A 15,677-nucleotide genomic window follows, 5' to 3' on the forward strand; every position below is an offset into this window, starting at 1 on the left:
CCCGAATCCAGTTAACCTTGGGGACAGATCTCAATCTGTTATGCCCAAGGTGAAATCACAGAAAAAGAAGGATTCTTCAAAACCCCCTAAACCTCAAAGGTCTAATCCGCCAGCTCCCTCTCAGTCGTCTCCGGCTCCCAAACCGGTGGCGCCAATAATTAAGGCTGCTCCCCCTCATAAGGGGTCAAGATCCAGAGTTTCGAAATCCAAGTCTCCACCTGATTTTAATTCTGAGGCCTTTGTCGATCTTTTGATGCAAAAGATCGACTCTAAAGTGGAAGCTAGGCTTAAGGATATGGCTACAACCCTGCGGTCTTCCGGAGAATCCATGCAATCATTGACACAGAAGGTGCAGGCCCAGGAAAGTTTGCTTTCCGGGTTCATCCAATCCGGAGCAGCGCATCAGTCCCATGTTGTCCCGGATGCCTTTGATAAAGGAAACCCGTGGCGTTTGGCCTTACATGCCCCTCTGCATAATGACACTTTGACCATCGAAGGTTTAGGCACCCGTCGTCTGGAAGAACTGGAGTTCTTTCCAGCCGATTTAGTACCCCCCTATCCAGGTTTCGCCAGGTTAACGGAAGAAGTCTGGGTTAGGTCTGATAAGGTCCCTAAGGAGACAGTTATTTTTCCAAAGGATCAAGCTCAATCTACCCTGTTGCGCGCTCTCACGAGTTGGGAGTGCGAGAACACGAAACTTACCCCTTTCAAAGGGAGTTTCACTATGTTCTCTACTGGTGATGCCATTCCGACTCCTTGCACTACTAAAATTGCGGAGTTGACCCTTCAAGCGGGGTTGGATGGCAAGCCTATGCCTCAGCTCCGGGAAACGGATTCCACTTCACTTCTTTTCCCCGGAGATTCGGAGTGTTGGTTGGGAGCTCCGACAACCTTCATGGTGGGGAAACTCGACCCCGAGTGTGCCTCCGCCCTGTTCAGTGAGCAGCTTCCTAGAATTCCGGAAGCTCTGCTCAAAGCAGAATTTGAGGCCAGGTGCAGGTTAAGTCGCTCCCTGCATGCAGTCACCATGTCAGAAGTAACGGCTTTAGCCTACCATGACGAACCCTTGTTTCAGGTTGTTACAAAGTCATTTTTAGCTTCCTTCCAGTCAGATCTTTATGACTGTGGTAGCCAGACAGAACTGCAGAAAACACATCTTTACGGAGGCCACCATCAGACATGAGCCTAATAGGCTAGTAAAAAGTTCTATCTGGGGACCTAATCTCTTTCCAGAGGATGAGGTCAATAATGTCATGGCAGAGGCTACTAGAGCCAACCAGAGTCTCCGTTCTCGCCCCCTTAATGAGAGACTGCCGTGACGTAGTCGCATGGCTCCACCATGGAATATTCTTTCTCATGCTGTAGATTTGCGACGGCAAGGGGGTTTCTAACGAGGGAAAGCATTCCCCGCTTGAATCTAAATGTCTCTCTCTGTCCTCTTTTTCTTCTACTCCATTTTTACTTCTTCCTCCAGCTTATTTTTCAATTCTCTTCCATCTTCCTATCCACCCGCTATGACTACCGCTTCTATATATGTATATGTATGTGTGTGTATGTATGTGTATATGTATATGTGTATATGTATATATGTACTGTACTGTATATATGTATATTTTCTAACTCTTTGGTTTACATGGTGTGGATATTTCCACCTTCATTAAATTTCCTGTCTGTGTGAAAGGAAAGGGCATCATACCTTGGATTGGGGTTCATGTTCGAAGCTAAATGTGGGAACTGTGATTGGGAGCGTCGCCCAATCCGATGATGTTTGGACCAGAAGGGTGTTAGTATGATGTCATATTGACACCCTGAAGGTGAACTATCCCTGAGATCAGCCCGTGGATTCCAGGGTGGGCTGTTATTAGGGGTAGGACTCCTGGCATATTTTTCCGGTATGCCCACCAACATAGTCAGAGTGGGGATGATTGTATTCTAGTAATAGTCTCGGTCCCAACAAGCGGGTTAGGCTTACACTTGTGCCTCTCTGGTATGTTGGTGCTATCCCTTTTGGGTAGGGTAAGGGGTGGACATGTGGGAGTCAGTTCCTACTGGTGTCGTTAATCGAGAATAGGGGCCCCATGAAAAGTCAATGGTGCCTCTTCAGTGTTCACCAGCAGTGTTTTTTTTTTTTCCAGTTTTTTCATGGAAGGTCCCCATGTTGAAATTAGTACCCCTGGGCCAAGTGACAATCAGACACGGTTGACGACCCAATGCCAGGCAAGAAGGAATACAGCCAGGAATCCCCAACAAAAAGCATCTGGTTCCAGTATTGTCACTCTGGAACCATTTGCAATAAAGAAAAGCAATTAGTATGAAATAGTTCCTGGGGTCTTTGTACCCAACTCATACGAAAAATATTTAAATTTGAAGCTCAATGGTGACAATATTGATATTTTTGAGGTAAACAGGGAAATTGTAAAATGTTGTGGCAGACAACCGAAAATATCCCCTCAGAACAGTAATATGCTCCTGGCAGAGAGTATCTCCCAGAGGAAAGCATGAAGTTGATGAGTTTGTCGGCCCTTGCGCGAGTAATGGTGGAGTGCACTCCCACTCCAGCTTGAACTGCAGCAAGGGTTTGATGTATGCCCCTCAGCTAATGGGTTTCTCTGAGGAGAAACTTTCAAATGAATTGAAAGATCAGGGTGTAATTAAGGTGAACAGGATCACAAAGAAGGTGGATAGAGATCGAATACCTCAACCTACCTTGATATTGACATTCAATACGTTAAGACTCCCAGAGTATGTCTCTGCAACCTGGCATATATACAAAATAAAACAGTACATCCCGAGGCCCAGAAGATGTTTCCACTGCTAACGTTTCGGACACACCCTTCAGACGTGCTGGTCGAAAATACAAGAAAATCCTGCGGTTTGTGTCAACTGTGGAGATGATGAGCATGGTATGTGCACAAGGGAACCTAAATGTGTTCACTGTGGTGAGGGACATGCATCATCATCTCAACAGTGTGATATATATTTATTTGAAAAAGAAATTCAGGCATTAAGAGTGATGGAAAGGATAACTTTTAAGGAAGCAAGAGAGAGAGCAAAAGCTAAGATTGTAAGACCTGGTCTAAGTTTTGCCTCAGTAGTAGCAAAACCTAGAAACCAACAGAAAGAGACAAATAAAGTAACCAAAATAAAAAGCACAAAGGTAGAGTCAAAAAAGAATCGCTGAAAAGACACCTAACAGATTCATCAGAATCTATTGACGATGGTAACGAAGACAAGGTTCAGTAGAACCAACAAGGAAGACGTCAACTTAGAGCTAAGAAAATTGAAGTGTCAGTTGAGACACACCCTCCACCATCTGCCTCTTTGGAGGTGGGGCCAGCACTCGCTGGCCCGGTGCCAGCTTCTGTTGGTGCCAACTCCTCTTTGGAGGACAAACCAGCAGATGCTGGTCCCCAGCGCCAGTCCTTGCTGGTGCTTCTGCCTCTTTAAAGGCAGAGCTGGCCACTGCCAGCAATAGCAAGACAGTTGAGGAGGTCTCTTTAGAGAACACCTCTGCTCTCTCCGTCTCGATTGAGACAGAGAGAAAAGAAACTAAAAAACTGGGCTCTGTGTCAAAGACACTAAAGGAAAGGATGTTGGCTCTTTCAAGGTGGTTATTCCCCCAAGAAGCCAACAAAACTGCCCATTAAATTGTCCTCCCAAGTAGAAAAAAAGAACCCTCCCAATCTTGTAAAAGGAACCATACTGATGGTCCCAGACAGAAATAAATTCACTTCTATAATTCAGTGGAACTGTCAGGGACTCGAGCAAAGTATGAGGAAGTGAAGCTTTTGCTCTATGAGCATTCTCCTGTTGGGGTATGTTTGCAAGAGACCATGCTAGGTGAATATACCCCTTGTCCTAGGGAATATGTTCACTTCAGAACTGAATTTGATTTGGAAGTGGGAAATCACGGTGGATCCTCATCTACATCCGTTGAGATACTCCACACTACAAAGTAAAACTAAACACTCCACTTCAAGCTGTGGCTGTACGGATTAATTTAAGAAGGCAGTATACCATATGTTCCCTTTACATTCCACCCAATAGTCATGTCTCCCGAGAGGACTTAATATCCTTAATGTGGCAGCTACCAGAGCCATTTCTTCTTCTTGGTGACTTCAACAGCAGACATCCATTGTGGGGAGATGTAACATCAAACCAAAAAGGGAATATGATGGCATCTATCGTGAGAAAATGAAGATATAGGCCTTCTTAATACTGGAGAACCTACCCATTATCACATTCAGACTGGTACTGTCTCCTGCATTGACCTTTCAATATGTAGCTCTAATTGCAGTGTTGATTTTAGTTGGAGTGACCATTCTCCAATTATAATCAGCACCAATGATGATCCACCTATCCCAAGATCACCACGATGGTGCTTAGAGAAAGCAAATTGGAAAAAATTCAAAGATTTGAGCGAGCTGGAAGGGGATGCCAAAGATTTCCCAAGTGTAGATGATGCCATCGATCTCCTCAATGGAACTTTCCATACTGCTGGCTTACATTCAATGGCTTACATTCAATTCCTCGAACTAAAGGACTTTTCAGGAGACGGCCAGTTCCATGGTGGTCAGAAGAATTAAGGCTGCTGCATCGAGCTACAAGGTCATCACTGACCAGGTGCCGTAGACATCGCACTGTGGATGATGTCATCACTTATAAACAGTGTAGGGAAAGATTTCGAAAAGCTATGAAAGCTGCCAGAAGACAATCATGGGCAGGATATGTATCCTCTATTAACAGCAGAACGCCAGTCAGCAGCATTTGGAAGAAAATAAGAAAAATTCAGGGCAAATTTACACCCAATCCTCCTCCAGTCCTTAAAGTAAATAATAATCATGTCACTGATGCCACAGAAGTTAGTAATATATTTTCTGAACACTTTGCTCGAGTCTCTGAAAATCAGATAGTTCCCAGGACATCATTTCAGAATGATGGAAGAACAACAGGTACTTGATTTTTCATCAAACAAAAGTGAATCTTACAATATGCCTTTTTCTGAAAGGGAATTTGACTCTGCTTTAGCCAGGAGCAAGAACACTGCCCCTGGCCCAGATGAGATTCCTTATAAAATGTTTAAACACATTTCAAGGAACACAAAACTTTTTATAATCAGCATTATCAATAGAATATGGGATGAAAGCAGCTACCCTAGCATATGGGAATTGGCAACCATGTTACCATTTCTTAAGCCTGGAAAAGATCCTCTCTATGCAGCAAGTTACTGCCCCATTGTGTTAACTTCCTGTTTGTGTAAATTAATGGAAAAAATGGTAAATGTAAGGCTGATGTGGTATTTAGAGCACAACAGTATCTTAACACCTTCTCAGTGTGGCTTTCGAAAAATGCACTCCACACTGGATATCTTACTGCAACTTGAAACCTCTGTCTGTAAAGCATTTGCCTCCAAACAACACCAGGTGACAGTGTTTTTTGATATAGAAAAGGCATATGACACTGCTTGGAGACATGGAATTCTCAAGACAATCCATAATAGTGGTCTACGAGGAAAATTACCTTTATTTGTCAGATCATTTTTACATCGTAGGTATTTTAAAGTTAAAGTTGGCAGTACTTTATCAGAGAAAAGGTGCCAAGAAGAAGGTGTTCCCCAGGGCAGTGTTCTCAGTGTAACACTTTTTGCTCTGGCCATAAACAGTGTTACATCTGTTATTCCAAAAGAGGTCTTAAAGATGTTATTTGTGGATAACCTGTCAATATCTTTTGCTGCCACCCGGATGACTGTAGCCGAAAGTTACAATTAACGATAAATAAAATAACAAGTTGGGCTGAGAAACAGGGTTTTAAAATCTCTGTAAGTAAGACTACTGCTGTCCACTTCTGCTGGATTAGGGGAGTACATCCTGATCCAGACCTCTATTTGTATGGCCATAGAATCCCACGTGTAGAACAAGCACGCTTCTTAGGCCTAGTTTTTGACAGCAGAATGACTTGGGTCCCCCATATCAAACATATCAAAGCAAAGTGCCTAGAAGCTCTACACATCTTGAAGGTGCTGTCTCACACCAGTTGGGGAGCTAGTAGAAATCTTATACTAAAGCTTCATAAAACCTTAATTTTATCAAAGCTGTCATACGGTTGTGAAGTATATTCTTCAGCCTCTTCATCTAACTTAAAAATTTTAGATTCTGTTCATCATTCAGGTATTCAGATAGCCACAGGAGCTTTTTTGTTCATCACCAATATCTAGTTTGCTAGTTGATGCAGGAGAAATGCCCTTGAACTCTATCGTCAGTCATCAGTGCTTCGATACTGGTTTAGATTGCAAAGACTTCCCTAAATCTCTTGCATTTGCTGTGGCAAACAGAAATATTTTTTAACAGTTTTTATGAAAATCATCCAAGGTATCCTACTCCTTTTAGCTATAGAATTAAAAAGATTTTAGAGGATACAAATATTGGAAAATCCCTGTACTTCCTTGTGTGTATCCCATTACTTCCTGTCTGGAAGTTACCTGCTGTGAAATTCTGCAGGTACTTCAGTGGAGCAAAGAGGGATAAATCTGATGAGGAAATGAGGGCAATATTTTTAGAGCATGCTTCAGAGCATATGAATACAAGATTTATATTTACCGATGGTTCCAAATCCAATGCTGGCGTTGGTTATGGAGTTTTTAGTGAATCTTTTAACCGAAGAGGTGCACTTCCTTCAGTTGCTTCAAACTTTACAGCTGAGCTGTATGGCATCTTAGTAGCACTGGAACATATTGCAATACTCCCAGTGTCTGGCTACAAAATATTTTGTGACTCTAAAAGTGCCTTAGAGTCCCTGGAAGTCTTCAATACTGATCATCCCTTAGTGTTGAAGATCTTGCAGTGGATCTTCTTGCACCATTGTAGAGGAAGCATTGTTTCTTTTTGTTGGGTTCCTGCCCATGTGAACATATCAGGAAATGAAAAGGCAGACCAGCTAGCCAAATCAGCAGCACAAATTCTGATACCCAGAAATGTCCTGTTCCATATCGTGATGCATTCCATATTATATGGAAATCCATCCAGCAATTATGGGCACTTCAGTGGGACAGAGTAGGCCCCAATAAAATGAAGGAAATCACTAGTCAGACACACCCTTGGAAATATGACCTAATGCCAAGGAAGTGGGAGGTTGTATTGTGTAGATTACGATTGGCCATACACGCTTAACTCACGGCTTTGTGATGAATGGGGAGAATGAGCCCTTCTGTGACGATTGCTTGGTTCCACTGACTGTTAGGCATTTGCTGGTTGAGTGTCCCAGTCTGGTGGAACTTAGGAATCATTTTTATCAAATAGCAGTGAAGCAGGTGGTAATTATAACATGGCAAAACTCTTGGGAGAAAGTATATGTATTAATAATGTTATCTCTTTTATCAAAGAAGCTGGTCTTCTCAAATATATTTGACAGCTGTGCTGTCTTAGTATTTATATATATATATTTTTTTTTTCTAAAGTTATACTGTTTATCTGATCAAATCTATTAATAGTTCTTTTTAGCAGAATTTTTATATATTTATTTATTTATTTATTTTAGCTAGTTTTCTTTTTGTTTTTCCTTTTTAATAAAATTTATATGTAGTTCTTTTTAGCAGAATTTTAATTTTAATTTTTATAACATACTATAAAAATGAAAAGATCACACTTAGTATTCGGCGTCGGTGACCCTGGTAGTTGTGACGCCAGATAACCCTCAATTAATCAATCAATCTCCGTTCTCGTTGGGGCCTTCCTTTTAAGAGGAAGTTTTCTGAGACCTCCAGCCCTCAACCCAAAGGGAAAAGGTTCAGGAGGTTCCAGGGCTTTAAGAGACCTCAAGCCCCAACTATGCTTCTGGCTGTTCCAGTCTCGCAGGTCGGTCAGCCCTCCACATCTAAGGCGCACCCCCAGCAGCAGTTTGTTTTGGTGCAACCGAATCAGCATGCTTCCGCTGCACCAACTTTCGTGACGTCCCCAGCTTTCAACGCCTCGTTTGAGAGCTCTGGGACATTTCGAGGCTATAATAGGTATGCGAGAGGAAGCAGAGCTAGAGCCGCCTACAGAGTTAGAGCAACGTCCAGGTCCCTCTCACGAGGAAGGGGAGGCTGCGGAACCAGAGGTAGTAGAACTTCCCCCAATCAATGAGACACCCCAAGTAGGAGGGAGATTGTATCTCTTCAGGGACCGTTGGACCTTCAGCCCGTGGGCCCACAGCATAGTCTCGAAAGGTCTGGGTTGGAGCTGGTGCAAAGGGCCTCCTCCACCAGTCAGGTTCCTTCAACACCCATCCCAAGACTTACAGGACTTTGCAACAGAACTCCTGCAGAAGAATGCAATAAGGAAAGTCAGACACTTGAAATTTCAAGGCCGTCTGTTCAGTGTTCCGAAGAAGGACTCAGACAAGCGGAGAGTAATTCTGGATCTGTCCTGTCTCAATTCATTCATTCAATGCGACAAATTCCACATGCTTACAATCCGCAGGTGCGGACCCTACTTCCTCGTGGGGCCATCACCACCTCTATAGATCTTACAGAAGCATATTATCACGTCCCGATTGCGAGAAACTTCTCCCCTTACCTGGGATTCAGACTAGGAAAGCAAGCCTACTCGTTCAGAGTCATGCCATTTGGGCTCAACATCGCACCCCGAATTTTTACCAAGCTGGCAGAGACAGTAGTCCAAGAGCTGCGGTCCCAAGGGATCATGTTGGCCGCGTATCTGGACGATTGGATAATTTGGGCACCCAATGCCAAAGAATGTCAAAGAGCAACCCATATAGTCATCAATTTCTTGGAGTACCTCGGTTTCCAAATAAACAGAAAGAAGTCACACTTAGTTCCAGCAGCTCAATTCCAGTGGCTAGGGATTCATTGGGACCTCAGCACTCACAAACTGTTACTACCACCAGCCAAAAGGAAAGAAATAGCCAAAGCTACCAGACAGTTCCTCAGAAACAAACATGCCTCTCGTCGTACCCAGGAAAGGATTCTCGGCTCCCTTCAGTTTGCTTCAGTAACAGACTTGCTGCTGAAAGCCAGACTGAAAGATATAAATGGAGTATTGCGAAAACGAGCCAACAGGAGGAGCAGAGACAAGCTGTCTCTGATCCCCCAGATATTGAGGAAAAGGCTTCGACCATGGTCGACAGTCAAGAGTTTGTCGAGATCAGTGCCTCTCCAGTTTCCCCCTCCGTCTCTCGTGGTCCATACAGACGCCTCCCTGAGCAGTTGGGGGGGGGGTATTCCCAACACAAGAAAGTCCAAGGAACGTGGTCGACAGTGTTCCGCCAGTTCCATATAAATATCTTAGAGGTAATGGCAGTGTTCCTAATGTTAAAGAAACTTCGACCAGCCAGACAAATTCACATCAGGCTGGTGCTAGACAATACAGTGATAGTACATTGCCTTAACAGAGGAGGCTCCAAGTCGGGCCATATCAATCAAGTGATGATCGCAATTTTCTCCCTAGCAAGGAAACATTGTTGGCATCTGTCAGCCACCCATCTGGTAGGTGTCCGAAATGTCATTGCAGACTCACTGTCCAGGACAACCCCACTAGAGTCGGAGTGGTCTTTGGACAAGGAGTCGTTCGGGTGGATTTGCCTCCAGGTAGACCTGTTTGCCACAGAGAGCAACCACAAACTTCCGTGTTACGTGGCTCCCAATCTGGACCCTCTGGCTTATTCCACAGATGCAATGTCAATCGATTGGAACAGGTGGCAAAGGATCTATCTGTTTCCCCCAATAAATTTGTTGATGAAAGTTTTACACAAGCTGAGATCATTCAGAGGCCAAGTAGCACTAGTGGCACCCAACTGGCCAAAGAGCAGTTGGTTTCCTTTACTTCTAGAATTGAAGCTCACTCCCAGACATATTCCCAACCCACAGTTGACACAAGTAGTACAAACTCGGACTGTGTCAGCTTCCTCAAGAATTCTCAGTGCCCTAGCTTTATGGACTTCATGAAATTTGCAGCGCATAAAGACGCTAACATTGACCCTCTTAATACATTATTCATAGAATCTGATAAAAGAGAATCTACCCTCAGACAGTATGACTCGGCAGTTAGGAAATTAGCTTTGTTTTTGAGGGAATCCAATGCTCATGAAATGACCAAGAACCTAGCGATCTCTTTCTTCAGATCATTATTCGAGAAAGGATTGGCCACTAGTACTGTTACTACAACAAAATCTGCTTTAAAAAGAATATTTTTACATGGTTTTAATATTAATCTTTCAGACTCGTATTTTTATCAATTCCTAAAGCATTTGCGCGCCTTAGACCAGCAACCCGTCCACACACGGTCTCCTGGTACTTAAATGATGTACTTAAATTGGCATCAGACATTGATAATTCTTTGTGTTCATACCCGAGTCTGTTAAGGAAAACATTATTCTTAGTAAGTCTAGCCTCAGGTGCTAGAATTTCTGAACTGTCTGCTCTTTCTAGAGAACGTAATCATGTTGGTTTCCTCCCGTCGGGTGAAGTTCTATTATCCCCAGACCCCAGTTTTTTTAGCAAAGAACGAAGACCCACAGAATAGGTGGTCTCCTTGGAAGATTATTCCTCTCCCACAAGATTTATCCTTGTGCCCAGTCAATGCTTTAAGGGCTTATTTAGATAAGACGTCTAAAAGAACTTCAGGTCCCCTTTTTGTTAGGGAAAATGGAGGCAATATTTCCCTAAAAGCCATCAGACAACAAATTCTTTATTTCATTAAACAAGCAAATCCGGAATCAGTACCTCGGGTTCATGATGTTCGTGCGGTGGCCACCTCAACTAACTTTTCCATTATATGAATTTTGATGATCTTAAGATAATGGAATTTTGATGATCTTAAGAAGTATACGGGTTGGAAATCACCAAAAGTATTTAAACGCCACTACCTTAAGTCTAGGCTCTTAAATATTCCACAATTGCTGCGGGTAATGTTGTCCCTCCTGGTCCAGCTCAGGTTTAATTCATGACTGTTCCCTCCCCCTTTTTACCTGTGAGTTTAGTCTCTAGCCTTCCTGTCTCACCTGCTTACCCTGGGTCTAACCTTGGGTCGGTTCTGCCCCATAGCCTAGCCCATTCACTTTCCGTAATTAACTTGTCATTTATTTTTGTTAGCCTTAAGTATCTTGGTTGGGTTAATCTTATAGATTTCTGAATTTTTTATCTGTGTGCCTCTGAGTTTTGGTTTTGTGGTTAATATTTTGAATTGTCAGTATTAAAACACAGTGAAGTTTTCTCTAAAGTTTTATTTAGATCTGTTGTGTATTCTTTGAAGTGTGCCACCAAGCTCTTGTATGGCTAATTCTATGTAACCATTTCACTGGCTGACACAGGTCGAGCCCAGAAAAGGGATTTTGACAAAGGAAAAATCTATTTCTCGGGGAAGACCTGTGTCACCCAGTGACCCATCCCTCTCTTTTTTCCCACCCGGGTGATATACTCAGCTTGGTGGGTGCTAATTTTGGGATGACGTGTCAGTCTCGTGATGACACCTAGTTTGCGAACTGGGGGGTGGTAACCCCGGCATTCTAGATAGCTTTTTTCTCTGGTATATGTAGCAATTCTTATACCTAGAAATGTGCTAATTGGAACCAATTTCACTGGGTGACACAGGTCTTCCCCCAGAAATAGATTTTTCCTTTGTCAAAATCCCTTATTTGTTGACATCAATTTTTGTTCTTTGAAGTAACAAAACATTTTTTTCTGGTAGGTCTCCTGTGGAAAATGTGGTAATGGATTAGGACATGAGTTCTTGAAAGACGGACCCGATGGACAGATGTCACGTTTCTGAATATTCTCACATTCCCTTAAGTTTATACCCAAACAAGGTATGTTTGTTTTCACTGTTCTTATATTTCATTGTGTAATATATTGGGTAGTCTGTTTACATTGTGCAATACTGAATGGTTTCCGCCACTATATTCACTGTGTATCTACAGTGCAGCTCAAAATTTTGAAAAAAGTGCAAACAGTGAATACATAGGTTGCAGACATGAGCGACCTTGAGGAATAACTGTGCTAGAGTTCATCAATAATTAAAGCAGTGAGGGTCCAGTCAGAAGGTATTTTCTTTTACAGAGGACTATTAATTCATAGACTCATTTTTGAATTCCATGGAAAATATTAAATTCTTTGGGTTTTTCAACTAATCTCAAGAGGGAATGAAAATATCATACAATATTACTCCAAGGGTTCAGCTGAACATTTATTTTGTAGTCTTGTAATTACAACAAATATTGGACATTTTTATCCAAGCATGCTGTCATGATTAGAATATACATCATGCTTGGTTGCTTTTGTGGATGTGTGTGTGTGTGTGTGTGAATGTGCATAAATACTGTTGCATTAGTGGGAGCACTACATAATCACCATATCTTGCCTTGTATTATTACACCCTTTAACCCTTTCCTATCTGTTTAGTTATCACATCACTGAGGGTACATGAGCCCCAATGTGTCTGGGAGCGCTCGATAGTGCGAAAAAATAATTTCGAAAATTCAGCAAAAATAGAAATTTTATGCCAACAACGTTCATTTTGCTGTCCTTTTTTGTAAATGTTTATATTTTATGGTGGAATAGTCAGAATAAGAGTCCCAGCCTCTAAATACGAAAAAATGTGAGTTATTTAACGAAAAAAAATTCTTTACTTATTTTTATATTTTCGTTCAGAACCTAAAAACTATGAAAGTCAGACGAATTAATTATTTTTATGAAAAAGCCAACAAAATTCCCCTAAATATTGACATATAAAACAATGGAAAACGAATAAGTCCAGTTGGTGAAAAAATTGATAGAAAAGAGGGTGAGAAACAGAGCGCTCTGCACGGCATATGGTGAGAATTATCGCTAGAAAAAATTTTTTTTGAAGAGCCCTATCTCGGTTATTTTTCATAGAAATTACTTTGTAAATATACGAAAATGTAGAGGAAATGTTGAAGAATAAAGGGAAAGTCAAGAAAAATGGCTTTTGTAACGGTAACAGTTTCATTTTGACGTTATAAATTGATCGAAACGAAAAAAAATTTTACCGTTGTCAACATTATCGTTCGTAGCTCAAAAGCTATAACAGTTAGGCGAATTAATTATTTTTTATGAGAAAGCCAACACAATTCTCTAAATATTGACATATAAAACAATGAAAAACGAATAAGTCCAGTTGGTGAAAAAATTGATAGAAAAGAGGGTAAGAAACAGAGCGCTCTGCCCAGCGTATGGTGAGAATTATCGCTACAAAAAAATCTTTTTTGAAGAGCCCTATCTCGGTTATTTTTCATAGAAATTACTTTGTAAATATACGAAAATGTAGAGGAAAAGTTGCGGAATAAAGGGAGTTAAGAAAAATGGCTTTGGTAATGGCAGCAGTATCATTTTGACGTTATAAGTTGATCAACGAAAAAAAAAGTTACCGTTGTCAACATTATTGTTCGTAGCTCAAAAACTATAACAGTTAGGCGAATGAATTATTTTTTATGAGAAAGCCAAGAAAATTCTCTAAATATCGACATATAAAAGAATGAAAAACGAATAAGTCCAGTTGGTGAAAAATTGATAGAAAATAGGGTAAGAAACAGAGTGCGCTGCCCGGCATACGGTGAGAATTATCGCTAGACATTTTTTTTGAAGAGCCCTATCTCAGATATTTTTCATAGAAATTACTTTGTAAATATACAAAAATGTAGAGGAAAGGTTGAGGAATAAAGTGAGAGTCAAGAAAAATGGCTTTGGTAACGGCAACAGTTTCATTTTGACGTTATAAGGTGTTCGCAACGAAAAAAAATGTTACCGTTGTCAACATTATCGTTCGTAGCTCAAAAACTATGACAGTTAGGTGAATGAATTATTTTTTATGAGAAAGCCAACAAAATTCTCTAAATATCGATATATATGATAATGAAAATGAGATTTCAGAGCCCTGCCTAAAATCCAGACGTCTCTTATGTGATGCACTAACGCGTTTCCGCTAGTTTTACCGTAAAAACTTTGCGTAAAGCATGTTGAAACTGTTCTTGATTGACGTCGCTGTATGTAAACAGCCACACGTGTTTACCCAACCTCGTACGCATGGTCTCTGACAGAAGTGTGGCCTGCCAGGCCTGCATGGGTGGGATCAGCTGATGTCATTGTGAGAATTTTACTACGCCATGGATTTGCGCATGCACAGTAGGGGAACTAAAAAATTTATAGAAAATAGAGGGTACAAAACAGAGTGTTTCCAATAATGTAATCCTACATTTTATAAAAAAAAAATGTAAGATACGAGAGAGAAACGTGAGTAGGATCAGCTAATTTCATTTTGAGAAATTTACTATGCCAGGGATTTGCGCATGCGCAGTATAGGGACTGCTTGCCTGGCGTATTGATGCCTGAGTTACACGGTCCAAGGTATGCTTTAGCCTATGGAAACCACCAACTGTCCGAAAATAAAATAAATTTACCCCTACCACACGTACGAAAAATGTTGGTAAATTTTACGTAAAATTACGTCGGTCAGAAAAGAGGGGGGGTAGGGGGGTATTGCGTACTATTACGTCAATTGGACAGGAAAGTGTTAAGCTTTTAAAATAAATTTCTTCAAAGCACCAGTATAATATTTGTTTTTAAGTCTCAAGGCCATATTTTTTTCTAATAAATAGAACGGATATTGCAAGTTAATCCATCACCCAGATATTTTAGTAAACATGGGGACAGCTGGTGACATGAAGTTGTGAAAATACCCATTGATAATGTAGTATCAATTTTGTTGGTAATTTTCAAAATTTTGAATGACTGAATATCCTATCTGTGTATGAACATGTGTGTACATGAATGAAGGTTACTGTGTGCATTTGTCTGGTCATTATGTTTAGCTTGGTAATACTGTATATTAATGACAGTAACCTCTCCCTCGTGTAAATTACTGTATTTGAAGACACTAGGTGGATATTTGTGTTCTGTTGAATAATTAAAACAAATTCATGACAACATCATTGAGAATTTATGCTAGTAATTTGTTTGTGCAGGAATAAGTAGGTGTTCGTGTACTATTTGTGTGAGTGAGATCCTGTGGTGTAATATGGACATCAGTCAATATGAACAATAAACTTGTATGCTACTGGAATGAAAGACTTGAGAACTTAGGTGAAAATTTGATCACTTTAGATGAGGTATGCAGGGCTAAATTACTTGTTGGTTTTCAGGTTGTTAGTAAAACTCTCTCACTTAAAATTGCACACAGCATTTTTTACTGCATAGATACAAAAACTTACTGTATTGGAGACTGATACTTTTAATTTGACTGTTATACCCTAGAACTTGCAAGAGGTAAAGCTTCGAAGGGTTAGAGATAGACTTAATGCCCTTTCTGCCCTTCAAGTGTGACTTTAATGCCCCTTCTGCCCTTTAAGTGTGACTGTTTCAACATCCCCCTTCAAGGGTAGGAATAGTCCCACTTAAAGATTTTCTGTTTGGTATAGCTCCCTGATAAAAAAAAATGGACACTATATTCCTTTTACTATATTTACTGAGTGTAATAGTCTATAATAGTAATTGCTTAAAGGAAAAAATTATATCCTCTAGTAAGTCAGAAGATTAAAAAGCTTTGGCAGTCCCTTTGGGAAAATATCGTAGCAAATCAGAAAATGTTCAATATTACGTCATCAGTGTCTCCTTGGTCATATCTTTATATGCCAAAGAGACAAGAAACGATGTTGTGCAGACTTAGGATTGG

General features: G+C 41.0%; 1 protein-coding gene across 2 annotated transcripts in view; it reads left to right on the top strand.

Moving 5' to 3' along the window:
* Positions 1-15,677, top strand: part of LOC136833049 (methionine-R-sulfoxide reductase B1-like) — a 99,967-nt gene that overhangs the window by 80,905 nt on the left and 3,385 nt on the right. For both annotated transcript variants that reach the window (XM_067094700.1, XM_067094705.1), the window contains exon 3: positions 11,682-11,799. In XM_067094700.1, coding sequence (XP_066950801.1) covers positions 11,682-11,799 — 118 coding nt within the window. The remainder of the gene's footprint in view (positions 1-11,681; positions 11,800-15,677) is intronic.

This window comes from Macrobrachium rosenbergii, chromosome 4 (assembly GCF_040412425.1).
Source record: "Macrobrachium rosenbergii isolate ZJJX-2024 chromosome 4, ASM4041242v1, whole genome shotgun sequence".
NCBI classification, from domain to species: domain Eukaryota; kingdom Metazoa; phylum Arthropoda; class Malacostraca; order Decapoda; family Palaemonidae; genus Macrobrachium; species Macrobrachium rosenbergii.